The sequence below is a fragment of the Lithobates pipiens genome, unplaced genomic scaffold, assembly GCF_037356315.1.
Source record: "Lithobates pipiens isolate NorthernLeopardFrog02 unplaced genomic scaffold, aLitPip1_a1.2 Scaffold_16, whole genome shotgun sequence".
Taxonomy (NCBI): Eukaryota; Metazoa; Chordata; class Amphibia; order Anura; family Ranidae; genus Lithobates; species Lithobates pipiens.
The window spans coordinates 276,552,433-276,578,861 of record NW_027507748.1 but is presented as its reverse complement, the minus strand read 5'-3'; the positions used below and the strand labels follow the sequence as shown (position 1 = coordinate 276,578,861).

Below are 26,429 nucleotides of genomic sequence, written 5' to 3'. Positions count from 1 at the left end.
CCTGCTGAATCTGCTGAATTTCGAACCATGTATGGCTAGATTTCAAGGTTAGGAAGTTGCCTTTTTTTTTTCCTCTATAATGTACATAAATAATTTTCTATCCAAATCTATTCATATATCTCAGTTATCTTTAATTCATTAATATTCAGTTTACCGATAAATCACATACAGGGCATTACTCTTTAATTTTACTTTTGCAATTTTTTTATATTTCTTTTTATATGGTTTAGTGCAGGGGGTAGGCAACCTTTTGAGCACAGTGTGCCGTAAAATGTTTTAAAAGAAATTGAGCGTGCTGGTTTTATAACAAAAAAAAACTTCACACTCTTAATCAAGAAAAGGGTTTTTTATAAAGTAAATGCTGTAAACTACTTGAGTAATAGTGACAAATTAACATCCTGCACTCTCACGCCTCAGATCAGCCCCAATTCCTGCAACTCCACACTTCAGATCAGTCACAATTCCTGCACCTTCACACCTCAGATCAACTGTGCCCCCCCTCCCCCAGCAAATCTCTTTCACCACTGTATCCCTCTGCTCATGTGTCCTACCTCTTTACCCCCTGCAAATCTGCTCCACCACTAAACCCCTGCACATCTGCCCCACCACTGTAACCCCCTGCCCATCTGTACCCCCTGCACATCTGCCCTACCACTGTAACCCCACTGCTCATCTGCCACACCACTGTACCTCCCTGCACATCTGCTCCACTGCCATACCCCCATGCTTTTCTGTCTCACTGCTGAACCACCTTCTCATCTGTCCTAACACTGAACCCATCTGCTCATCTGCCCCACCATTGTAATATCCTTTCTCCTTTGCCCCACCACTGTACCTCCTGCACATCTGCCTCACCTCTGTATCCCCCTGCTCTTCTGCCCCACCATTGTAACTCCTGCACACCTTCCCCACCACTGTACCCCCCTGAACATCTGCCCCACCGCTGTACCCCCTGCTCTTCTGTCCCATCGCTGAACCCCCTTTCTCTTCTGCCCCACCGCTGAACGCCCCTGCTCTTCTGTCCCACCACTGAATCCCCTGCACATCTGCCCCTCCTCTGTACCCCACCACTGTAACCCCCTGATCATCTGTCCCACCGATATACCTCCTTTCTCATCTGCCCCACCACTGTAACCTCCTTCTCTTCTGTCCCACCACTGTAACCCCCTGCTCATCTGTCCCACTGCTGAACCCTCTTCTCATCTCTCCCACCATTGTAACTGCTGCACACTGGCCCCACCACTGTACCCCCCTGAACATCTGTTCCACTGCTGAACCACCCTGCTCTTCTGTCCCACCGCTGAACCTCCTGCTCTTCTGTCCCATCGCTGTACCCCCTTTCTCATATGCCCCACCAATGTACCCCATTTCTCATCTGCCTCAAAACTGTACCTCCCCCCACTTCTGCTCCACCGCCGTATCTCCATGCTCACTGCTGAACCCACCGCTGTATCCCCTCTGTCTCACTGCTGAACCCATCTGCTTATCTGCCCCACCACTGTACCTCTTGCATATCTGCCCCATCTCTGTTCTCCCCTGCTCTTCTGCTCCCTCCTGCTTTTCCACCCCACCTCTGTTCCCTCCAGCTCTTCTGCACAACCTCTGCTCCCCTCTGCTCTTCTGCCCCACTTCTGTTCCCCCCTGCACATCTGCCTCACCACTGTAACCCCTTGCTCATCTGTCCCACCACTGTACTACCCTGCACATCTGCCTCACCACTGTAACCCCTTGCTCATCTGTCCCACCAATGCACTTCCTTTCACATCTGCCCTACCGATGTACCATTCATCTGGCTCAACATTGACCCCCCCCCCTGCTCATCTGTCCCACCACTGTAACCCCCTGATCTTCTGTCCCACCGCTGAACCCCCTTCTCATCTCTTTCACCACCCTGTACCCTCTTGCTCTTCTGTCCAAGTGCTAAACACCCCCCCCCCCCCGCGCTCTCATTCATGATATGTGCGATTCCCTTCTCTCATCCAGCTCACATGCTTGTATGTGATGTCACATACAAGCATCTGAAATGGATTCCCAATGATGAGCTCAGACCTGGGACATTTTCTAAAAGCTGTGGGCATGTATGCAAGAGCATAGGTTGGGCCCCCGCAGCTGATAAAAAGTGTGGTGTGGAGCGCCGCAGCAAAAGTTGGGTGTGATTTTCATTGCGCTGCATACGGGCTGTGGCTTAAATATATATAAATTTCAACAAAGTTTCCAGAAGCTCAACAGTAATTTCCATAAACTGTCACCTGATGATGATTTCTCAATCACAGTGAAATCCCTTTTTCTGAGATTGGCAGTGGCAATTAAGCGTGCCACTTTCCTCCAGATGGTGGGCAGGTCTAGCAGGACTGATTGGCTTTAGTAGTGGCCAATTACAGTCCTCCTCCTACTGGAAACGGGGACCACGACCCCCCCCCCTCAAGCAGAACTGCACCCAATCTCTTCCCGATCACCAAAGCTGACGATCGCAGCTACAGCAAAATTAGAGAACCAAAAAATGTTTCCCATCTTTTAACCACTTGAGGACCGCCGTATTGCCATTGTACGTCAGCACAATGGCACAGGCAGGCATAATCACGTACATCTACGTGATTGCCTTCCAGCGGGTGGGGGGTCCCATCGGACCCCCTCCCGCTGGTTACGGCGGTCCGATTCGGTCCAGGAGCGCTCCGTGATGAGGGGATGGCCGTTCGTTTTCGGCCACCCCCTCTGGATCGCTCCTGGCCAATGAGAAGCTTCCTCCCCTGTGTATTGTTTACACAGGAAGGAGGAAGTGATGTCATTCTCCTCGGGGCGGTCTTTTTGACCGGACTACGAGGAGAAGAGTAAAAGTAAGTCTGCACGAACACTACACTGACATGTAGGTACACACAGGCACACAAACCCCTGATCGCTGCATGTGTCGCTAGTGTCGCTAGGTAGCTAGTTATTTTTTTAGGTTCACCGCCAGGTTTTTATATCGCTAGGTACCCCGATATACTACCCAATAATGTTTTTAACCCCCTGATTGCCGCTAGTTAACCCTTTCACCCCCTTTTGCCAGTGTCACTAAGCGATCGTTTTTCTGATCGCTGCATTAGTGTCGCTACAGTCGCTAGGTAGCTAGTTATTTTTTTAGGTTCACCGCCAGGTTTTTATAGCGCTAGGTACCCCGATATACTACCCAATAATGTTTTTAACCCCCTGATTGCCGCTAGTTAACCCTTTCACCCCCTTTTGCCAGTGTCACTAAGCGATCATTTTTCTGATCGCTGCATGTGTCGCTAGGTAGCTAGTTATTTTTTTAGGTTCACCGCCAGGTTTTTATATCGCTAGGTACCCCGATATACTACCCAATAATGTTTTTAACCCCCTGATTGCCGCTAGTTAACCCTTTCACCCCCTTTTGCCAGTGTCACTAAGCGATCGTTTTTCTGATCGCTGCATTAGTGTCGCTACGGTAGCTAGTTATTTTTTTAGGTTCACCGCCAGGTTTTTATAGCGCTAGGTACCCCGATATACTACCCAATAATGGTTTTAACCCCCTGATTTCCGCTAGTTAACCCTTTCACCCCCTTTTGCCAGTGTCACTAAGCGATCATTTTTCTGAACGCTGCATCAGTGTCGCTAGTGTCGCTAGGTAGCTAGTTAACTAGGCTCCCAAAAAGTCCCCCACATGTGGTATCCCCGTACTCGGGAGAAGCAGCAGAATTTATTTTGGGGTGTAATTTGACTTCTGCCCATAGCATGTGTGAGCAATATATCATTTAGTGACAACTTTGTGCAAAAAAAAAAAAAGTTTGTAATATTCCCGCAACTTTTGGCAAAATATAAAATATTCCATGGACTCAACATGCCTCTCAGTAAATAGCTTGGGGTGTCTACTTTCCAAAATGGGGTCATTTGGGGGGGTTTTGTGCTATTTTGGCATTTTATGGCCTTCGAAACTGTGATAGGTAGTGAGGAGTTAAATCAAAAATTTGCACCCTTAGAAATCCTGAAGGTGGTGATTGGTTTTCGGGGTGCCGTGCGCGACTAGACTCCCAAAAAGTCCCACACATGTGGTATCCCCGTACTCGGGAGAAGCAGCAGAATGTATTTTGGGGTGTCATTTCACATATAACCATGGCATGTGTGAGCAATATATCATTTAGTGACAACTTTTTGTAAAAAAAATTTTTTTTTTTTTTTTTGTCATTATTCAATCCCTTAGGACAAAAAAAATAAATATTCAATGGGCTCAACATACCCATCAGCAATTTCCTTGGGGTGTCTACTTTCCAAAATGGGGTCATTTGGGGGGGATTTGTACTGCCCTGCCATTTTAGCACCTCAAGAAATGAGATCGGCAGTCATAAATTAAAAGCTGTGTAAATTCCAGAAAATGTACTCTAGTTTGTAGACGCTATAACTTTTGCGCAAACCAAAAAATATACGCTTATTGACATTTTTTTTACTAAAGACATGTGGCTGAATAAATTTTGCCCTCAATGTATGACTAAAATTTAGTTTATTCAATTTTTCTTATAACAAAAAGAAGAAAATATCTTTTTTTTTCAAAATTTTCGCTCTTTTTCCATTTATATCGCAAAAAAAAAAAATCGCAGAGGCAATCAAATACCATCAAAAGAAAGCTCTATTTGTGGGAAGAAAAGGACGCAAATTTCGTTTGGGTGCAATATTGCATGACCGCGCAATTACCAGTTGAAGCAGCGCAGTGCGAAATTGCAAAAAGACCTCTGGTCCTTAAGGTGTTTATTGGTCCGGAGCTGAAGTGGTTAAAATGTGTGGGGGCGCAATGCAGGTGCGGTGTGGGGAATTCTGAGATTGAAATGCATTAGTGCGGCAGAAGCTGACACTTTGCTACACTGCTCTGCTGATGGAGAGGGAGTCGCATGCCTTCAAAAGAAGTTTTGTGTGCCGCCTGTGGCACCCATGCCTTGGGTTTCCTACCCCTGGTTTAGCGTGTAAGATGACAAAAACTAATTCCAAATTTTAGAGGACATGCCTGATTAATGTAAATTGTTTTATAAAGAGACCAGGTCATACTTACCTGGTTTTTACAAAACGTGTTGGTGTCTCGTCTTCTTCCACTATTAATACAATAGTCTTACAAGCTGTGAATAAAAGACTGCTTTACATACATTCAGTGTAAAGCGGGGCAAAAATTTATGTTCTCAAAAATGTATGTTCTCAGGCCTTTTTCTGAATGTTCTACATTCAAAAGAGTGGTTTGGGAAAAAATTAGATTTTTTGTACTCACCGCAAAATGCTTTTCTCTGTAGTTCACCGACTGACTCAGCTCCTCTCTTAGACCATTGGGTTGTTATGCCACCTTCAGGAGAGGATTAGGCATAACATGTTAACATGTAATAATAAAAACTAGAACTTTGTAGTTCCGCCCAAGGGGCGGTCCCTTAGGTAGCAAACCCCACAGCCTGCCTTCCAGCCTCAGTACGTCAACAAGCAGTATAACGTAAAGAAAAATAGGAGGGGAGGGTGCTGTGTCAGTGGGTGAACTACAGAGAAAAGGATTTTAAGGTGAGTACAGATAATCCTATTTTCTCTTACGTTCACCAACTGACACAGCTCCTCTCTTAGACCATTGGGACGTCCTTAAGCAGTGCCAAACGAGGGGTGGGAAAACAGCATAAAACTTCACCCACAGTGGCATGTGTGAACTAGTATAAACTTTACCCACAAAAACTGCAGTATGTGGAAATAACCAAAACTTTTTTACCCACAAAAAAACAGGGTGCTCCTCAACTGAGAGGCATTACCTTCAAACGCCTTTGAAATGCTGTAACAAATGCAACAGTGCATTACTTAAAGGTACTGCATTTTTACCAAAAAAACTGGAAAAAACGTAAGTGCAATTGCAATTATACAGCCGCCTGCAAAACTTTGCTGCCAAAACAGGCATCAGCCGATGCACTGACATCTAACTTGTAGAACTTTGTAAAAGTGTGAGCAGATGACCAAGTCGCCACTTTACACACTTGAGTCACAGACGCTTGATGTCGGAAGGCCCAAGACATTCCGAATGCCCTTGTGGATTGGGCCGTGACCGGAAAGGGGGCGTAGGTCTGTACTACAATCTGTCTGATCCACCTGGAAATGGTGGCCGACGAGACCGTCATGCCTTTTTTCGGACCAGCCACCGAAACAAACAAGGAGTCTGACTTCCGAAAGGGAGCCATAGCAGACAAATACACCCTCAGAGCTCGAACCACGTCCAGGGGATGAAGGGCCACCTCCTTAGGATGTGTCAGCTTAGGACACAGAGATGGTAACACAATATCTTCATTGATGTAAAATGCTGAAACCACCTTCAGCAGAAAAGAAGGTTGCGGATGCAACACCACCTTATCCTTGTGGCTAACCAGATAGGGCGACTTGCAAGACAAGGCCGCCAGTTCCGAAACCCTCCTGGCCGTAATAGCCACTAGAAAGACCACTTTCTGAGAAAGAGTCAACAGAGGGATCTCTCTGTTATTTTTAAATGGCGGTTTTTGAAGCGCCGTTAACACCGGGTTCAGATCCCACGGGGGTAATGGTGGCCGCATCAGAGGAACTACATGTCGGACCCCTTGAACAAAAGTGCTCACTAGAGAGTGAGATGGCCGAGCTTCTTGTTCCTCCTTGGTAATTGATGTATGCCACCGCTGTGGCGTTGTCTGACTGATTCCTGATCGGACGCCCTTGAAGTCTTATCGACTATGTGGAAAGGCATATTCTGATCGCTCTCAGCTCAAGCAGATTGATTGGCAACTTGGATTCCTCCATCGACCAGAGGCCGTGGGTCGACTGAACTCCCATTACTTCACCCCAGCTGGTTAGGCTGGCTTCCGTTGTGGCCACTGTCCATTTCAGAGGTAGGAACGACTTTCCGGACCGAAGTGCCAGGGACCTCGGCCACCAGAGCAGGGAATCCCTGACTAACTGGCTCACCTGAGGCCGCGTACACACGGGCGGACTGTCTGACGGACTTGGTCCGCTGAAACGTGTTTCAGCGGCCAGTCCGCTCGTGTGTGGGCTTCAGCGGACTTTTTCAGTCTGGCGGACTAAGTCTTTCGGAATTTCCGTAATATTGTCCGTCCAAACTTGGTTTCAGCGGACAGTTCGCTCGTGAGTAGGCAAGTAGGATGGACTAAGTATGGCGCATGCTCAGTAAGGATTTACACGGCCGAAGGTTGCATTGCAGTGTATTGGACGTCGTATTTCTAGTCCCGTCGTACGTGCTGTACACGTCATCGCGCAAGCTTTCAGCGGACTGTCTGTTCATCGTGTGTGGTCAAGTCCGTTCATTCAAAAGTAGGACGGACTGTCTGTCGGATTGTCTGACGGACTTAGTTGGCCAGACAGTCCGCCCGTGTGTACGCGGCCTGAATCTGCCGATCCAAGGACAAAGGAGGTTTGTCCCATTTTGTCAAAATCTCCTTCTGCAGGACTCTGTAGTGAAACTGGGCATACGGTACTGCCTCGAAGGAAGCCACCATGAGTCCCAGGACTCGCATGCAGAAGCGCAGCGACGACCACCTGAGGTTCATCAGCAGTTTTACCATGGCTCTGAAAGTCTGCAGCTTGTCTGAAGGGAGAAACACCCTCGCTTCCATGGAGTCCAGCAGTACTAGGTACCAAGGTACTCCAAGCGCTGAGTCTGTACAATCACTGACTTTTTTAGGTTCAATAGCCACCCAAATTCCTGCAGGGTCTGCATGGTGATCACTGCATCCTCCTCTAACTCTGAGGTGGAAGACTCTCTCAGGAGAGGATCGTCTAGGTAACCCACGAACACGATCCTGCTTTGCCGCAGCAACGCCAAAACAGGAGCCAATACCTTGGTAAAGACTCGGGGGGGCTGAAGTCAAACCAAAAGAGAGAGCCACAAACTGGTAGTGGGCTTCCCTAACTGCAAATCGCAGAAACCTCTGGTGCCGAAGGCATATGGGTATGTGCAGGTACGCATTCTGGATGTCCAAAGATGCCAGGGAGTCCCCTTGGTGGAGTGCAGCGACTACTGAGCGAACTGATTCCATTCTGAACCTCTGTACTTTTAAAAAGTAATTGAGGGCTTTTAGGTCCAAGACTGGACGTACCACTTCCTTTTTGGGGACTACAAACAGGTTTGAGTAGAACCCCTGGAAACGTTTTGATTCCGGAAAACAGGTACTGTCACCCTGCGACTCAGCAGGTCCCTTGCCACCCCCAATAGGGCCTCCCGGTGAGTCGGGAGTACGGGTATGCTGTAGGGGAAGAATCTGTTTTGTGGCCAAGAGAGGAACTCTATCTTGTAGCCGGAGTAAATCAGATCGCAGACCCATTGGTCAGAAGCTGAGAGGTCCACCAGGCTGCAAACTCCCAAAGGTGACCCCCTTCACCCGTGTTGTGGGCAGGGGCAAACCTTCATGCGGTAGCACTTTTTCTTGCAGGCTTGTGGTTCCAGGGACGCTTTGGTCCTTCAGAGGTCATCCTGTCGGGCTGGGGACGCTTCACCGAAGCCCCGGGCAGACGAAAAGGCCATTTGTGAGCGAAAAATGAGGGCCCTTGCCTATGGCGTGGCTCCTTAGCCTTCCTGGCCTGTGGGAGTAGTGTATTCTTACCACCTGTAGAATTTTTTATAATGTCATCCAATGAGGCTCCAAAGAGCCTGTCGCCAAGGAAGGGAAGATCCATCAGGGCTTTCTTAGATGTCTGATCAGCAGACCAGCATTTTAGCCAAATCAGGCGCCTCAGCACCACTGCTGACACTGAAGCCCTGGACAACAGGGGGAGAGTGTCCAAGGCCATGTCACAAATGTGACAGGAGTGTCCAGGGCCTCTCCTGTCACACTCCCAATTCGCGGTGCAACAGTTTTGCCCACTTAGTGAATGTCTGCGACACAACTGCAGATGCCAGTACTGGTCGCATAGTTGACCCCACAACTGTAAACAAGGAACGAGCCACTGCCTCTGCCTTCCTGTCCGTGGGGTCCTTAAAGGCAGGAGTCCCCTCTACTTTGAATGTGGTTACTTTGTTTAACCTGGATACTGGGGGGTCCATGACTGGAGGAGCCGACTACATTTTGAGAAGGCTGTCCTCAAAGGGGTATTGCACTGCCATGTATTTGGGGACCGAAAAGGTCCATTGCAGTCGACCCTATTCCTTGTAAATGAACTTATCGAAATAAGTCAGATACGGGAACACCTTAGGTGAATGGGCTGGCTTATGGGACCTAAAAGGGACCGCTACATCAGCAGAGGGATCTGCTGGCTCCTGAATTTTCAGGGTATCACGCACAGCTGTGATAAGTGCTCCAACAAGCGCTTTGTCGCGCACGGACCCGGACAGGGACTCATCCTCACTGTCCGATCGGTCCTGGTCAGCGTCATCTGAAACGACTGAACAGGGGTCACCATCCTCAGCAGGGCACGAGTCAGAGCTCTCCCCGGAGGATGGGGGGGCAGGGGCCATTTTTTACCACCTTTGCACCCACGCACCGCCTCCATCTTGGCAATGAACGAATTAAAGCGGGAGTCCGCCGGGACTCCGCGTTTTTTTTTTTTTTTAAAGTCAGCAGCTACAAATACTGCAGCTGCTGACTTTTAAAATAGTGACACTTACCTGTCCAGCGCGCCCGCGATGTCAGCACCCGAAGCCGATCTCTAGATCGACACTCGAGTGCTGCCGCCGCCATCTTGGGTATGGGAATCAGGAAATGGAGCCTTTCGGCTTCATTTCCCGGTTCCCTACTGCGCATGCGCGAGCCGCGCTGCGCAATGAGGAAGGTCCCCGCTGCCTCTGGGAGCTGTGTGTTTCCCAGCAGGCAGCGGGGCACTTGCGGAAGGGGGCGGGCACTTGCGGAAAGGGGCGTAATGTACGCCCCTTTCTGCAGAGAGCTAGCCCGGAAGTGGGTGCAGTTACCTGGATTATCCAGGTAACTGCACCCCCCTCCCCCCTGAAAGGTGCCAATTGTGGCGCCGGAGGGGGGGGGGGAATCCGATGAGCGGAAGGTCCATTTTAGGGTGGACCTCCGCTTTAAGGACCGCCGACAAAGCGTCCAGAGGCACTGCACTGTCTGCAGGTGAACCGGTTGCAATTGCCTGGATTTCAGGGGAACAAAAACACCAGTTTCTGAAGCCATGCTGACCCTACCCTGTCTGCCACCTGCTGGGGACTTAGGACATTGATGGTCCCACCCTCCTAACTGCTGCTGGCTGAGGGGCTTTTTTTTCCGCAGGACTCACCACCCTGACTGGTTCTGCGTCATCCAGTTAATAGTGCCTGTGTCCTGTGTCAGCTCCCAGATGCATAGGAGACCACACTGCGCTGTGCAGAACTGCTCTGAATGGCGCTGAAACTGACCAAAAATGTGTTCAGGCTTCAAGAAAATGGCCGCCGAGTGTCCAGTATAAAGGACATAATCATAGGGAAAATGGCCACCAAACTACAGGAAGATGGAGACAGAGCATGCTGCTTCTTGGTCACACCAAAAATGGCCGCTGAGCACTGTATACCATGAGGGACAGTGAAAAACCAAGCAGAGAAATGGATGTGAAACAGCACTGCAGTGATCAACAGACACAGCCTCCAGACACCTCCAGGGAGAGACTTACATCCAGGGCACAGCCAGGCAGTGCAGCCCCCCCCCCCAGGTGAAAGCCCCCCTGGAGAGCCTCTGTATATGGCACACACACCACTCAGCTGCCCATGCAGCATCCCCCACAGGGAAGGGGGGAGTGAAGATAGGGACAGGGAGAGGAGAAAGGGCGGTGAGGGACCCCCGAATCAACCTTCCAGGGAATGCCCAGCTGCTCAGCCCCACCGAGGCAGGGACAGCTGTACTTACCAGTCGGCAGAGCTGGGAGACATTCCATCACAGACCCACTCTCCGATCAGTACAGGGTGGCTGCTGGCCCGGTATACTGTGAGGTAGACATCAGTAGCCCAGTCATATGTGTGCCCCGGAGCAATTACGCTAACCGACTGCTTCTGGAGTTGAGGCATGTCGTAGCCGACCCAGCACGGAGCTCTGTTCTGCACACGCTCGCTGGCCAGGCTGGGGAGACTACAAGGATAAGAGTATCCAGCCTGTCACCAAGCCAGATGTTGATAGCAGATCGCAGGATCTTTAATCTTGCGCAAAAAGCAAAGCTTCTGCAGAAAAAAAACATGGACCAATGGGCCCGCATGGTTCCTAGGTCCTTCACTAGGCAGAAAAAACTGAGGCTGCAAGGCAGGCTGTGGGGTTGTTGCCTAAGGGTCCGCCCCTTGGGCGGAACTAGAAAGTTCTAGTTTTTATTATTACATGTTAACATTTTATGCCTAGCCCTCTCCTGAAGGTGGTGTAACAACCCAATGGTCTAAGAGAGGAGCAGTGTCAGTCGGTGAATGTCAGAGAAATATAGCATTATTGCCACTAGTAGTAATAAGCAGGTGAATAAGTATTTATTTCCTATGATCACCAGCTCCATCCAGTTATCATAATGCAGTATTTTACCAAACCACTCTTTCCTTATGAATGAAATGAATGAAGAACATTCGAACTGGAGAGAAAATACTCTGAGAAAATTAGTTTTGCCCCATTCCCACATAATAGATGTACGTACAGTTTCAGAGGATGAATACACCCCTTAGTGTGCTTTGCACCTTGTGCTGCTTAATGAATAATTGAATAACCCATATGTCTTTGCTATGTGATCATTCTTCTTTTGCTTATGCTCTTCTACAATATTCATATTGCTTAATGTTTTTTGTTAGGGTAGAATAGACTTTAACAGAGTGGCTATTATGGGTCATTCCTTTGGAGGAGCAACGGCATTACTGAGCTTGATGAAGGATGATATTTTCAGGCAAGTAATTCAGTTATGTAAGTAATTTTAATATATAATGTGTGTGTGTGTGTGTGTGTATATATGTATATGTGTATATATATATATATATATATATATATGTATGTGTGTGTATAATGTAATCTGTAAATACTCTATTTAATAATATGTCTGATACTTTTAGGTGTGCAGTTGTATTAGATGCCTGGATGTTTCCCCTTGAAGACACTTGTTACCAGCACATTCAAAAGCCAATTTTATCTATCAACACTGAAACCTTCCAGACAAACCAAAGTATCAAGAAAATTATGAGACTAAATTCAGCAGGAGCAGAGCTGAAGTATTTGACAGTGAAGTATGTTTCACGGGTGGTGGTTTCCTTAGCCTCACACCTGTCCATTTGCTAGAACATTTGAAATATGATTGGTTGCTGAGGGCAACTTTTCTGATTTGAGTCAACTGACTTTTGTTAGACCTTTATTCAGTTTTCATTGAAAAGTGGATATGACCTGCAGTTGACTTACTTCTGATCAGCATTTGACCTGCTTCAAGTTGGTTTTGCATTCCTATAGACTTGACTATTCCTATAGACTATAGACCTGGGAACTCACTTCAAGTGAACAAAGGCTCATCGACACAGGCCCTTAGACGGTTGGCTTCAAACTCTTGTGTAAAAGTATTTTCACTGATCCCTAACACAGAAGTCTGAGATATTTTGCCACTCTCAGAAATATTCCAATCCAATAGATATAAAAGTAGTAGTGCAGCGCTGTGAACAATGGATAGCCCACAATGAAAATAAAAGTCCATATAAAAGTTCATAAAACAAAGTATACTAGTTCCCAAAGGATGTCCACTCGTGTTATATTGTATTCATACAGGTGAAAAACGTGCACAGGCTCCACCATAGATAGCGCTAGCAGCTAGACATGGGCGCCGTCAATAAATTTGTTTCTTTTCGTTCTGTTATGGTTCGTATTAGAATTAATTTGTACTTCGTAATTTGTGTCCAAAATTCAATTTCAATTCATACGAAATACGAATTGTCATTAGGTTCGTTAACTTGTACGAACGTTCTTTACGATAAATTTAAAGGCAAAAATATATATACCTCAATATGACAGTCGATGCTGATGGAAGTTTGGTTTTTATCCGAAATACGAAATTCCGTTGAAGAATTTACGATCTAAAATACGAATTTTCGTTAGATGCGTTCACTTTTCGGTCCAAATTTTGTTACTACGGAAACAACATGTGACTTGGTTGACCAATCAGAGGTTTTCTTCTGCTGCTGAGGCCTACAGGGCAGGCCCGATCATGTGACTTCCCTTTGTGGGTTAGTTAGTGTAGTGGAGCAGATCACACGATTATTTGTCTGTGCATCTGAGTGAATATCTTTGCAATCCTTAGTTTTTCATTGTTCATTTTAGTTTATATCTGTTGTAGTTTGCGCGTGTATAGTTAGTGTTAGTTTATGGTTTTATTTGTTTTTTGGTTGGTTTTAAGAGATCTTTTTTTTTTCATTTCTTGTTTCATTTAGTTAATATTTTGTTATTTTCTGTTGGTATAATATTTTTTTTGTACATTTGGTGATTTTGGTGTTAGTTTGCTGCAATCAAAATCATATTTTTTTGTGTCTACATTTTTTTAACTTTTAAAGGAAAAATGAGCAGCAAACAAGGCCAAAAAAGCAGTAAGAGTGCTGCTGGGAGAGGGAGAGCTATGAGCTGTGTACATGAGCAGCAGATGGGAAGTTCTGTCTCTGCACCCTCTGAGCTCAGCTCACCTCCCATAAAGCTGAGGCGAATGGGAGTGAAGACTGTTGGTGGTAAAGAGCCTGGCAAACAGCAGACATTTGCACGTCGCCAGCTGTTCCAGGATTTACCTCCTAGAACCAGCAGCACAGTTCATAGCAAAAGTGGCACTACCACCTCTGTCACTGCTGCTGGTAGCATGCTGCCCATTGGTACCTTTTATGGAAGAGGGCAGGCCAAAGGGGTTCCCAGTGCACATACATTTGTAAAGCCAAAGCTGGAGATCCTGGCCATGCAGCAGGAAACATGTCAGGAGGCCGAGGTTCATGATGATGTCACCATCACCATTGCTGCCAGTGCCAACACCATCAGCACTACAGGGAGCTTGGCAGTGATCAGCAAGGAGACAGAGTTTACTGCTTCTAATGATCACTGTTCCCTTGGCAACGTGAAAGAGGTGGAAGCAGGCTTTCCTGACATTATTGTAGACAAATTTAATTTCCAGCCCTCTACCCATGTTGGCACCACCGACAGCCCGGAAAGTATCTCCCCTCAGTCCCCATGACTTTTCTCTCCTGAAAAGACCACCCCTGCCCAAGTGTTTTTTAAGCCTCCAGCATCAGAATGGGCCAATGCAACCATTAGGCCTCAATCCATCACAGAACCCAAAATACCTGGGATGTTCAGGTCTCTTCCTCCTGCTTCTGCCGAACCTCAGAAAGAGAGTGTGACCACTGCAGTAGAAGGGATTCCATCAGGCAGTGTCATTGGTGGTGGCTGCCATTCCAGCATTTGGCAGCATTTTAAAAGAATTGGTGTTGGTCAGAAGTCCAAATCCAATCACTGTGGCAGGGAGGTCAGTCGGAGCCGAGACATAGGGCATCTCAGTAATAGTGGCATGAACCAGCACATGCGTGTGCACCACCATGCAGTGCTGTTAGGGGAATGCCTTCATAACTTTGGGGAGTTGCCACCAGGACTCTTGGCTTAAATCTATCTCCAAAAGCCAGTTTATCAGGATGAGAAGGAACTGTACAACTGTGGAGGATTATAGGATACAGGCTGGGACACTTAAGGACAGGCTGGAGGAGAAAGGATATGGGGGTAGGGATTTGGAAAGAACATTGGAAGAGGTGGCGAATGTCGATAGAACTATTTTACTTTCTGAGGATCCCAAGAATAAAAAGGTACGGGAGAGGCCAACATTGCCTTTTGTTACCACTTTTTCAAGCCAGCATTTCACTATTAAGAAATTTTTTCGGAAACATTGGCACATATTAGGGAATGATAAGGTCATTAAGACCTTTCTTCCAGAACAACCACAGGTAATCTTCAAGGTGGCCCCGTCTCTTAGAGATAGGATAGTCCCTAATGTAGTAAACCCCCCTAGTAAAAAGGTCTATTTTTTTCAAAATCTCACAGGTTACCATCAGTGTCGCAGATGTCAAATCTGCACACTGAATGTGAGTAAACAGAGAAAAACTGAGACCTTTATTTCTACCAGCACATCTACCATACACAAAATCAAACCTTTTATTACCTGCAGCTCGACGGGTGTAGTTTATTTACTGCAATGTCCTTGCGGGTACCAATATATTGGGATAACTAAGCGGTCTATGCAGGTTCGCATAGGCGAACACATTACCAATATTAAGAATGGTTTTAAGTACCATTCGGTCTCCAAACATTATGCCATTTATCATAATCGCAATCCAGCTAACACTTTATTTCTGGGAATTGATAAATACAGCGCCCACTGGAGGGGGAGTTCTCTTGTAAGGGAACTTTCTAGACTAGAAATGAAGTGGATATACAATGTACGTTGCTACACCCCCCACGGCCTCAATATAGAAACAGATGTCAATGCTTTTATTGTCAATAGTTGAGTTCTTGGGGGTGGCAATCATATAGGCCCACTCAGAGAAATGATGGAGTATATGTGTGAACCAGAGGTGAACTCCTGGCGAACTACAATGATAGTGAATTTTTGCCCTATGAGGCCCTTTCTTTTTGCTTTGGCTAGGAAGGGCCTGGTATACCTTACAATATTTAAAAAAAAAGAATTTTTTTCCCCCCTTTTTTTCTTCTTCTTAGAAGGGGGTCTTTTTAGTGTTCCTTATCTACAAATTTCTCTTCCTGCTTAAATATATTATTACATTTTTTTTTTTATATATATTTTATATTTTTTAATTTTCAAATTTATTCCAATTTTTTTATTTTTTTTTATTTTGATTATTTTTAATATTGATAATTACTGGTCTTCCATGTATAAACTCGTTGTAGTAGATGGAGACGTAATTCATTATGGACTTATGGGGTCCATGATTGGAGTTTGGCGAATATATGGGTACCTCTCCCTACATTCTTCTTCTCCCCTAAAAAGCAACACATATATTTTATATTGTGCGAGGTGTAATGTTTTAACCCAGCACAGTATTGCAATGATTGCGGTTTGGCATGCTAGCTGATGATAGTGTAGATATACTTATATGGGCTGGTTGCAAACCAAAATACAATTATCGGCATATTTATGCTATTAAAGATCGCTGAGATGGGTATAATTTTAGTGTTGTGAATGCCCACTCTTGAAATGGCGGAATGGATGCTTGCCAGGAGTTCAGTGCTGGGCGTTTACTTCCGTATATAATTGTATTCATATGGCGGTGTGTCAGCACGCCGCCCGTGCCCCTGGAAGACGTCAGTTGTGACGAAACGGCGTAGGGAGGAGCGACGTGCTGAGGTCACCGCATACTGCGCTGGACCCGGAAGACACGGGCAGCGTTTAATTGAGCCAGCCGGCTTGTTGATTTTATTAAGAGAGCGTACGAGAAAGAATATGTGTGTAAGTGCAATATTTTATTTTAAATAAATTGTTGTGTGTACGAATTACACTATGGAGGCATTTTTGTTATCTGCATGGGGGAGGATCATTGCCTAAAACATCTCTGTGCCATCTGTGACGTTTCTATGAGAGCTGCTCTTGAAAACCTGAAAGTGAACTCCTGCTTGTGAAAAGATTACATGCCTGTGTAGATCTCCCTAAAGAGAGATCACAAAATCTGGTAAGCGACAGTGTGTGTAGAGGTGGAGGACTTCTCTCTTGGAACGGGTCACTACTTTCCGGGTGTATTTTTTCATGTGACGTCACCAGGAATAAACCCTTAAGGATATAAGCACCTTTTGAGGACTTTTATTTATTTATCATTTTTCACTGGTCTGATTGGACGTTTTGAGAATTTGCATATCGAGCTATTTTCCCAAATACTGATCTCTTTGGGGAGTGTGTTATTTATTGATTGATCACAATTAGCTATATGTGTATTGTACAGGACGCTATATTTCCCCTCTGTTTGGGTTGTGGTCTTTTTAAATGAATAAAATTGATTAACCCACCTGTTAAGGGAGTGCCTTTAAAAAACAAGACAGGAAGTGCTAGGTGGGTGTGGAGGAGTGGAGAACACATGGTGGATGGTGTTTGTTTGGGTTGCAGCAGCTGAAGTGGACAGCAGTGTCCTGTTTGGAAGGCTCCTGGCAGGGGAAGCTACCTGCCATCAAGATCAAGCTCTGTTTCTGATAAAGACTGCTGTTCTGGACTTTGCAAGTCGGTGAGACCACAAACCTTTTTCCTTTTGTTTTTGGCTGCTGTAAAGCGATTTAAGTTTAATAAACCCTTTGTTGTGTGCAAAGCCTATGTCCTGCGATCTACCTGGTCCCCCGAACATTACAAGTGGTGCTCGAATGCGGGCAGGACAAAGTAACAGGCGTTTTTTCTTGCTATTTTTTATTTTTTTTGCATGGGATTTGAACTGACATTTAAAGGGACAGTACAGTGAATTTATGTCCTGGGTTAAAGCTGCACAGCTGTTGAAAGCTGAAACAATGGAGGAGCTAATTAAACAGCTGTCCTTAGCTAATATACAAGCGCAGACTCGCCATGAGGAAGCTAATCAGCGCTTAGCAACCCAGCTGGAGGTACAAAAAACGCACCACAACGAGTTGGTGGCCCAGTTAGCAGCCCAGCTAGCGACCCAACAAGAGGTTATGCAGGCTCAGATGGTGGCCTTAAAAGAAGCAGTGCAGCAGCTTTCTCAGGGCCGTGAACAAGTGGCCGTTGCCCCTGGCAACCAGGTGACCATAAGGGCAAGCCATTTTTTGCAGAAGTTGTCCCTGAGTGATGACGTAGAGGCGTTTCTGGCAACATTTGAGAGGACGGCAGAGAGAGAAGGGTGGCCCCAGGACCAGTGGGCCGGCTTAATTGCTCCTTTCCTCACCGGAGATTCTCAAAAAGCCTATTTTGACCTACCACCAGAAGATGCTAAAAATTATCAAAAACTAAAGGCAGAAATACTGGCTCGGTTGGGGGTGACTACGGCCGTTCGGGCCCAACGAGTGCACCAATGGAAGTATCGTTCAAACCGGCCACCGCGATCTCAAATGCATGACCTGGTGCAACTAGTAAAAAAATGGCTGCAGCCCGAAGTGTTGTCTGGCCCCCAAATTGTGGAGCGGGTCGTGCTGGACCGATACTTAAGGTCACTGCCAGATGACCTTCAACGGTGGGTCAGCCATGGAGACCCCAAAACCGCGAACTGCCTTGTTGAGATGGTGGAACGATATACGGTGGTGGAGGATCTGCTTGGCCCCACCAAGCGTCAAGGGCCCAGTCTGCCACGGCCCTTCCGACCAACTACCGCCCTTCGAAAGGATGTCCCCAGGAGCCCTGGAACCAACACCCCAGAAGGCCAAGAGTCACACCCGTTACCCCCTCAGCGACCTGTTCCTGATCGGAGAGGAGGGGATGTACAATGTTGGCGATGTCATGCCTGGGGCCATACCCGGGCCCACTGCCCATTGCAGGAAGAACCCATGGAATGCGGGGTTCTTCGGAGGGAGTCTTTTTATGCCCATAAAGCGTGTACAACACATCTTGACCTTGGAGAGGGGAAGTTTGAGTGTGAAGTCCAAGTGAACCACCACCCTGCACAGGCTTTGCTGGACTCTGGAAGCATGGTAACCCTGGTTCACCCTAGAGTAATTGGGAAGATTGGTCCGGTAAGCAAAATTTTGCGGGTTGTGTGCATTCATGGGGACACTAGAGAGTACCCTCTCATCTCGGTGTCCATCTCCACAGCATGTGGCACTAGTACTCAAGAGGTGGGGGTGGTAAAAAACTTGGTACATGACGTTATCATAGGACGTGACTGTCCGTTATTTGCAAAACTTTGGAGACAAGGAGAACTATCTGAAAGGTCCAGAGACTGGGAAGAAACGAGTCCCTCTGTTCCTGTTGTTGAGGGTAATAACCCTGAGATGCCACATGTTCGTAATATGGACCCAGTTGATAAAAACGCCAAGACTTTGGTTAATAATGATGAAAATAGTGCTGATACTGTTAAGGATGTCAATATGTGGGGGTCTCAGACCTACCTGAACACTGAGGGGGGGGGGAACCTTCCCCGCTCCAGGTAATGCTGGGGGAAGAGGATGAGGAAATGGCCTCTACCCCTGACTTGCCAGATTTGGGTGTTCCCCAGGGGGCATTTGGTACTGCCCAGATGCAGGACCCCACTTTGGCCAGGGCACGGGAACAGGTTGTAGTAATAAATGGGGAGCCCCAAGAGCCAGGTGCTAATGAGCGGTGGCCACATTTTTCAATATGTAATGAATTGCTTTATCGGGTTACTAAAGTGAGAGAAAATGTGGTAGAACAATTATTGGTACCCCAACAGTATAGACGCAAGGTCCTGGACCTGGCCCATGATAATGTGTTAAGGGGACACCTGGGAGTTGAAAAGATGGAGGCACGGATCGCAGACCGGTTTTACTGGCCAGGCTTGAAAGCAGAGGTAAGGAGATACTGTACCTCTTGTCCCACCTGTCAGTTGACCGCTCCAGCGACCCATTTCCGGAGCCCGTTGGTCCCTCTGCCCATAATTGAGGTCCCATTCGAGAGGATAGCCATGGATATAGTGGGTCCCTTGGTAAAGTCGGCTCGAGGTCATTCTTACATACTGGTGATCCTCGACTATGCCACTCGATATCCTGAGGCGCTACCCCCTACGGAATACCTCCTCTAAGGCTATTGCACGGGAGTTATTCCAGTTGTTTACACGGACAGGTTTTCTTAAGGAAATTCTCACAGACCAGGGCACCCCGTTTATGTCGAAGGTTATGGCTGATGTATGCAAACTGTTCCGGATTAAACAGCTGCGCACATCGGTCTACCATCCCCAAACAGATGGATTGGTAGAACGTTTTAATAAGACCCTTAAGTCTATGCTCAAGAGAGTGGTACAAAGGGATGGGAAAGACTGGGACTGCCTGTTACCAGCTCTCCTATTTGCTATCCGAGAAGTGCCCCAGGCCTCCACTGGGTTTTCGCCCTTTGAATTGGTATATGGGTGGAGACCTCGTGGATTACTGGACTTTGTTAAAGAAGAATGGGAAAGTGAACCAATTCAGCATAAAAGTGTTCTTGAATATGTCTCTCAAATGCAGGAGAGGATCCGAACGGTGATGCCGCTAGTTAAGGAACACTTACAAAAAGCCCAGGAGGCTCAACGACGGGTCTATAATAGGGCAGCCAAAATTAGGAACTTCCAAGTGGGGGATCGAGTAGCAGTGTTGATTCCCACTGTGGAAAGTAAGTTCTTGGCCAGATGGCAAGGCCCTTTCGAGGTTGTAGAAAAAATGGGAGAGGCAAATTATAGAGTCCACCAGCCAGGCAAGAGGAAACCCTTCCAGATATATCATGTAAACTTGCTAAAGCCCTGGACAGACAGGGAACCAGTGACCTCCCAGGCTAGTACAAAACTTGAGCCTCGGGTTGGGGTGGAGAGTGTCCAAGTAGCAAATACCCTGTCTAAAACCCAAAGTCAGCAGGCAAAGGAGTTCTTGCAGAGAAATAAAGAAAAATTTTCAGACTTGCCAGGGCTCACTAGTGTCATAGAGCATGATATTGTCACAGAACCAGGAGTCAAAGTTTTTGTCCGGCCCTACCGCATCCCAGAGGCTCAAAGGAAGGCCGTTTTAGAGGAAGTAAAAAAGATGTTAGACCTAGGGATTATTGAGGAATCGCAGAGTGAGTGGTCGAGCCCGATTGTGTTGGTACCGAAGCCCAACGGGACTCTGCGATTTTGCAATGATTTCCGGAAACTTAATGAAGTTTCCCGGTTTGATGCCTACCCCATGCCCCGGGTAGATGAGCTTATCGAGAGACTAGGTCCAGCCAGGTATATCACTACGTTAGACCTTACCAAGGGGTATTGGCAAATACCGTTGACTAAGGCCGCTAGAGAGAAAACGGCTTTTTCTACCCCAGAGGGGAGTTTTCAGTACAAAAGGATGCCTTTTGGATTGCAAACTGCTCCAGCCACGTTCCAGAGAGCAATGGATAGGATTTTACGACCTCACCGGAAGTATGCCTCAGTGTACTTGGACGATATAGTCATTTTGGGCAAATGTGATTCCCAGTCTTTGCTAAAAGTGCAGGCAGTGCTGAACTCTCTTTGGAAGGAGGGGTTTACAATAAACCCTGAAAAATGTGCTTTGGGAATGGAGGAGGTGAAATACCTGGGTTATATCGTGGGTAGAGGGGTAGTGAAACCTCAGGTCAACAAGATAGAGGCTATACAGAATTGGCCCCGCCCCCTCACAAAAAAGCAGGTACATGCATTCCTGGGCATGGTGGGATACTACAGGAGGTTTGTACCCAACTTTGCCACGTTGGCGGCTCCGTTGACCGATCTGACTAAGGGTCGGAAATCGGTCATGGTGGAGTGGAATGCAGACGCTGAGAAGGCTTTTTTGGAGCTCAAGTCGGCGCTGTGCCAACACCCTGTCCTTGTAGCACCCAATTTTTCAAAAGAATTTATTGTCCAGACTGATGCTTCCGATGTAGGATTGGGAGCGGTGTTGTCACAGGTTATTCATGGCGAGGAACACCCGATTAGTCTTCCTCAGCAGGAAGTTAACACCAGCGGAGAAAAACTATGCCATAATTGAACGAGAGTGTCTGGCCATTAAGTGGGCTCTGGAATCCCTCAGATATTACCTTTTGGGAAGGAAGTTTAGGTTGATTTCTGACCATGCCCCTTTAACATGGCTGAGACAGGGAAAAGGGACTAATGCCAGGGTTACCCGGTGGTTCCTGGCACTCCAGGAATTTAAATTTGTATTGGAGCATAGGCCCGGGAGACTGCATCAAAATGCAGATGCCCTCTCCCGAGTCCATTGTTTGAGCTCCACTGTTGCCTCCACCTCCTTGGCGTTGGGGCACAGGGGGGGGATATGTACAGGACGCCGTGGCTGGGTCCTGGAAGGACGCTATATTTCCCCTCTGTTTGGGTTGTGGTCTTTTTAAATGAATAAAATTGATTAACCCACCTGTTAAGGGAGTGCCTTTAAAAAACAAGACAGGAAGTGGTAGGTGGGTGTGGAGGAGTGGAGAACACATGGTGGATGGTGTTTGTTTGGGTTGCAGCAGCTGAAGTGGACAGCAGTGTCCTGTTTGGAAGGCTCCTGGCAGGGGAAGCTACCTGCCATCAAGATCAAGCTCTGTTTCTGATAAAGACTGCTGTTCTGGACTTTGCAAGTCGGTGAGACTACAAACCTTTTTCCTTTTGTTTTTGGCTGCTGTAAAGCGATTTAAGTTTAATAAACCCTTTGTTGTGTGCAAAGCCTGTGTCCTGCGATCTACCTGGTCCCCCGAACATTACAGTATATAAACATTTTTTGTCATTAGTTATTTAAACACTTTTTTAGCGCAGCTAATAGGTTTGGAATAGTATAATGGTGTGGGTATCTCGCATAATTTAGCCGCTGCAGTTAAGCGAGTGTTTATTAATTTTTTTTTGAGGACAGAGCAGTATGATATGTTTACAAGAAAAGTATTATGGCCGCTCCTCCAAACACCAAAAGGGGAACCAATAGTGGCACCGCCACAGCCACCATGAGTGCCAGCACCACCAGCCAGTATAAGGCAGAAAAGAATGCTGTTACCATCCTGCATCCAATCCATACCAGCCAGGCCACCCTGGAAGATTTTGGTGGCTTTCAGAGTAAGGGTATGTCTCGGGCGCAGGTACTTAAAATAACACGCCTGATTGGCCAGCTTATTGCAGTTCGAGGAGCACCTTTCAAGATGGTGGAAGGTGAGCCCTTCAAGCAATTGATGCAGGCTGTTGCACCACAGTACCGTGTGCCATCACCTAAGACCTTCAGCCAAACTGTGGTCCAGCCTTATACAGGTCTTGTGTCGGGGTGCTCAAGGAGGAGATTGGAAGGGCAGGTGGACAGGCAGTGCACCTGACCTCTGACCTGTGGAGTACATGTACTGTCCAGCATGCCTTCCTGTCCCTGACGGCACATTGGTGGCAGGCCAAGGTGTCCCATGATGTAGTTCAAACATCTGGATCCTCGTCAGCAGTTGACAAACAGGGGCACCGTTCCTTCCTCCTGCACACGAAGGTGCTTGATGAAAAGCACACAGCGCAAAACATCCTGCAAGCCCTGCAGAAAATGTTGTTGCAGTGGTTTGGACAGGCAGACAGCAACTACTGGATTTGCTATGTTGTCACTGATGGAGACAGCAACATGGTTAAGGCTGTAAGGGATGGCAGCTTTGTGGGTGTGCGCTGCTCAGCGCACCTTCTCCACCAGATGGTAACTGACAGTTTTCGGTTGGTGGAGACCATTTCTGGCAGCGATGGAAGGCTGTCCAAAGTGGTGGACTCTTGTCGGAAGATGGCTGGCCACTTCCATCGGAGTGTGAGGGACAGCCACCTCCTCAGGGTGGAACAGAGGAAGGCAGGCCTTCCAGAACACTGCCTAAAACAGGATGTGGGGACTAGGTGGAATTCAACCCTAGCAATGCTAGAACGCATCCTTGAGCAGCAGAAGGCTCTCTATGCCATGGCCCCTCATGGACACAGCATTGATGTGTCTGGTAAAACATATCACTCTTCCCTTGGAGGATGTGGTATCTTTCAAGGACGGTCTTGAGAGAAGAATAGACCAAAACCTCAGGAGAATCTACAGGCTAGCCGGTATGGCTTGCAAACCCGCCCTGGCCCTAGCAGCTATGTCCAAGTCTATGGAAACCTGGACAGAAAATGTGGACTCCGTACTCAGAGGGGTTTCAGAAAAATTAGCCAGAGGCCCAGCAGTCCAGGAGCTAAAGCTGGCAGCTGCCATCCTAGAGGAGGCTTCTATAGATCTTATTGTCCACACCTGGGGCTCACCTCCACACACCACCCTACACACCGCACTTCTCCTCCCAGCAAGCCATCACAAAGTTACCGGTGATATACGTGATCGTTGACCACGCCATACACCTATGATAAGCGTTATCTGGATGCAAGAACCACGATTGGATGTCCTACCACTTAAATCGTAACCTGCTTTGGATAGATACTATTAAGGGCTGTTATTGTTTTTACATCTGGTAAGCGCATCACTAATCTGGTGACGGGCACTGATTTGAAGTTTGGTGTGGACTCACTGTGGTGACTTGTCAATCATTGATACATTGGACCGCTATATTGGACTTTATTTTTCAGTTTCAGTCATACAGCTTCCTTTGTTTTATGACACATCTTTTATATATAATATATATCTTTTTTTTTTTTTTATAGTTTCTCTGGATTGTTTAATATGTAATATGTGAGTGTTACTGGCAGCAAACATTCAATTTGTATGAATGCCATTTAACCCCTCATTGACTTCTTATTTGTGTACTTAGTTTATTCATAGGGATATTGGCGCAGCTCTCCAAATTTTCTTATATCCATTTTAGTGTGTGTATCCCACTTAGAACTGCAGCCTACATTTCATTTCTATTTTATTTTAATTTTTGTGATATTATATTTTTTTCCTGAGCGCAGTTTATTTTTACTTTCTATAGATCTTAACCGCTTGTTGGCCCGGACTATGCTGTCACGGCCAAGCGAGCTTTGTGGTTACGGCCCTGGGTCGCCGATTCTGCATCCAAACAAGCCTGGTGTAGGATCCCCTTTGAGGGCTCCTCGCTATTCGGTAACAGGCTGGACAGCGCTATAGCCTGGGCCACCGGTGGGAGGTGGGGCATCCTACGCCAGGATAGGTGTCTGTTCAGTCAGAATAGACCACAGTTTACGCAGCTTGAACGCAGTACCAAGCATTAAAGGAAAGCAGGCTCTTACAGGCATGGTCGAGACTACAGAAGGAATTGGAACGGAGGACAGGCTCCCTTCCGGATGTCCACTAAAAGCCAGGCGTCTAGTGGACGTGAGCCAGCTAAGTTGTTTTGAGATTGGGCCAACCCAGGGCGGGTCGGGTAGGGGCTTATTTGCTTGTCTTCTGGCACGTCTGGGTGGCCTCCATCTCAAATTACTGGACCATCAAGACGGTATCCTCAGTCCACACATGGCCCTTCACCAGTATTCTTCCTCCCCCCAGATTTATTTCCACCCTGCTACCACGGTCAGAAGAAAATAAGCAGGTTTTACTATCCTATGTGGATACGCTGAGAACACAGGGAGCGGTGGTGCCTGTCCCAAAGGATGAAGAGTTCCAGGAGGTGTACTCCCCTCTCTTCTTAGTTTAGAAAAAAAATGGTTCATGGCATCCAGTGATAGATCTAACTTACCTCAACAAATTCATAAAGTACGAAAGGTTCAAAATGGAGATCCCGTCTACCATCCAAAAAGCTGTGCAGCCAGGTGATTGGCTGATCTCATTCGACCTAAAAGACGCTTACTTCCATGGGCCTGTGGCAGAGGAATTCTGCAAATACCTCCAGTTCCAAGTCAGGCAGGAACATCTGCAGTTTACCTGCCTCCCTTTTGGGCTGACAACCTCACCCCAAGTCTTTTCAAAGTTTCTACTGCCTGTGGTGGCCCTCATCAGAACAAGAGGGATACGCGTGTACCATTACCTCAACGACCTCCTGTTGCTTTCCCAGGACAAGGAGCCATTGTTGATCTACAAGGAGCAGGTTATGTCCACACTGATCGACTTCGGGTGGCTCCTAAACCTGGAGAAAAGCCATCTAGTACCAGTCCAGCACCTGATATACTTGGGGGCCCAGTTTGGCACAGTGGAAAACAATATCTCTCTTCCTGTGGAGAAAATTGCAGTTATCCAAGAGAGAATTTCTCAGGCTCTGAACTCCTCACGCCTGAGGGCCTCACAGTGCCTAAGAATTATTGGCACAATGGTCTCTATGATCACCATGGTCAAGTGGTCTCTGTGGAGATTACGCCCCTTTCAGACAGGGTTCCTTCAGCAATGGAATTCGGGGGGACATCAATCCATTTGCATAAAATCAGTGATGAGGAACAGCCACTTCTGGTGGCTTCAGTGCAGAAATCTGCTCACTTGCCACTGCATTGCCCCAGTCTCATGGGCCACGGTCACGACCGATGCCAGCGGTGCTGAATGGGGAGCCCTCTGCAGGTCAGAACTTGCACAAGGCAAGTGGGATGCTCGTCTTCACAATCCGGGCTCAAACGTCCTGGAACTTCGGGCGGCCTGGTGTGCCTTTCAAGCCTTCTCTTATCTCCTTAGTGGTACTAAGGATGGACAACATCACAGCGGTCTCCTATGTGAGGGGGCAAGGGGGCACTCAGAGCTCCACCCTACTCCAAGAGGTCGAACCCATCATGTCTTGGGCCCAGAAAAACCTGGCCAATATTTTGTCAGTCTTCATCCTCGGAGCCCAGAACATCCAGGCGGACTTCCTGTCCCACACACAGCTGGACAACAATGAGTGGTCTCTTCATATGCAGATGTTCGAATGAATCCTGTCCCTGGCAGTCGATCCCGAAGTGGATCTATTTGCACCCCCCTGCAACTTCAAGGTCAAGAAGTACTATACTCGAGTCCGTTGCAGCTAGGCCTTCG

General features: G+C 47.2%; 1 protein-coding gene and 1 long non-coding RNA gene across 3 annotated transcripts in view; one reads left to right on the top strand and one right to left on the bottom strand.

Moving 5' to 3' along the window:
* The window catches only part of LOC143982592 (uncharacterized), a 114,582-nt gene that overhangs the window by 17,150 nt on the left and 71,003 nt on the right, over positions 1–26,429 (bottom strand). The gene's annotated exons all lie outside the window — the stretch shown is intronic.
* Positions 1–26,429, top strand: part of LOC143982591 (platelet-activating factor acetylhydrolase 2, cytoplasmic-like) — a 75,710-nt gene that overhangs the window by 42,026 nt on the left and 7,255 nt on the right. For both annotated transcript variants that reach the window (XM_077481452.1, XM_077481453.1), the window contains 2 exons: positions 11,723–11,814; positions 11,978–12,148. In XM_077481452.1, the coding sequence (XP_077337578.1) occupies positions 11,723–11,814; positions 11,978–12,148 (263 nt within the window). The remainder of the gene's footprint in view (positions 1–11,722; positions 11,815–11,977; positions 12,149–26,429) is intronic.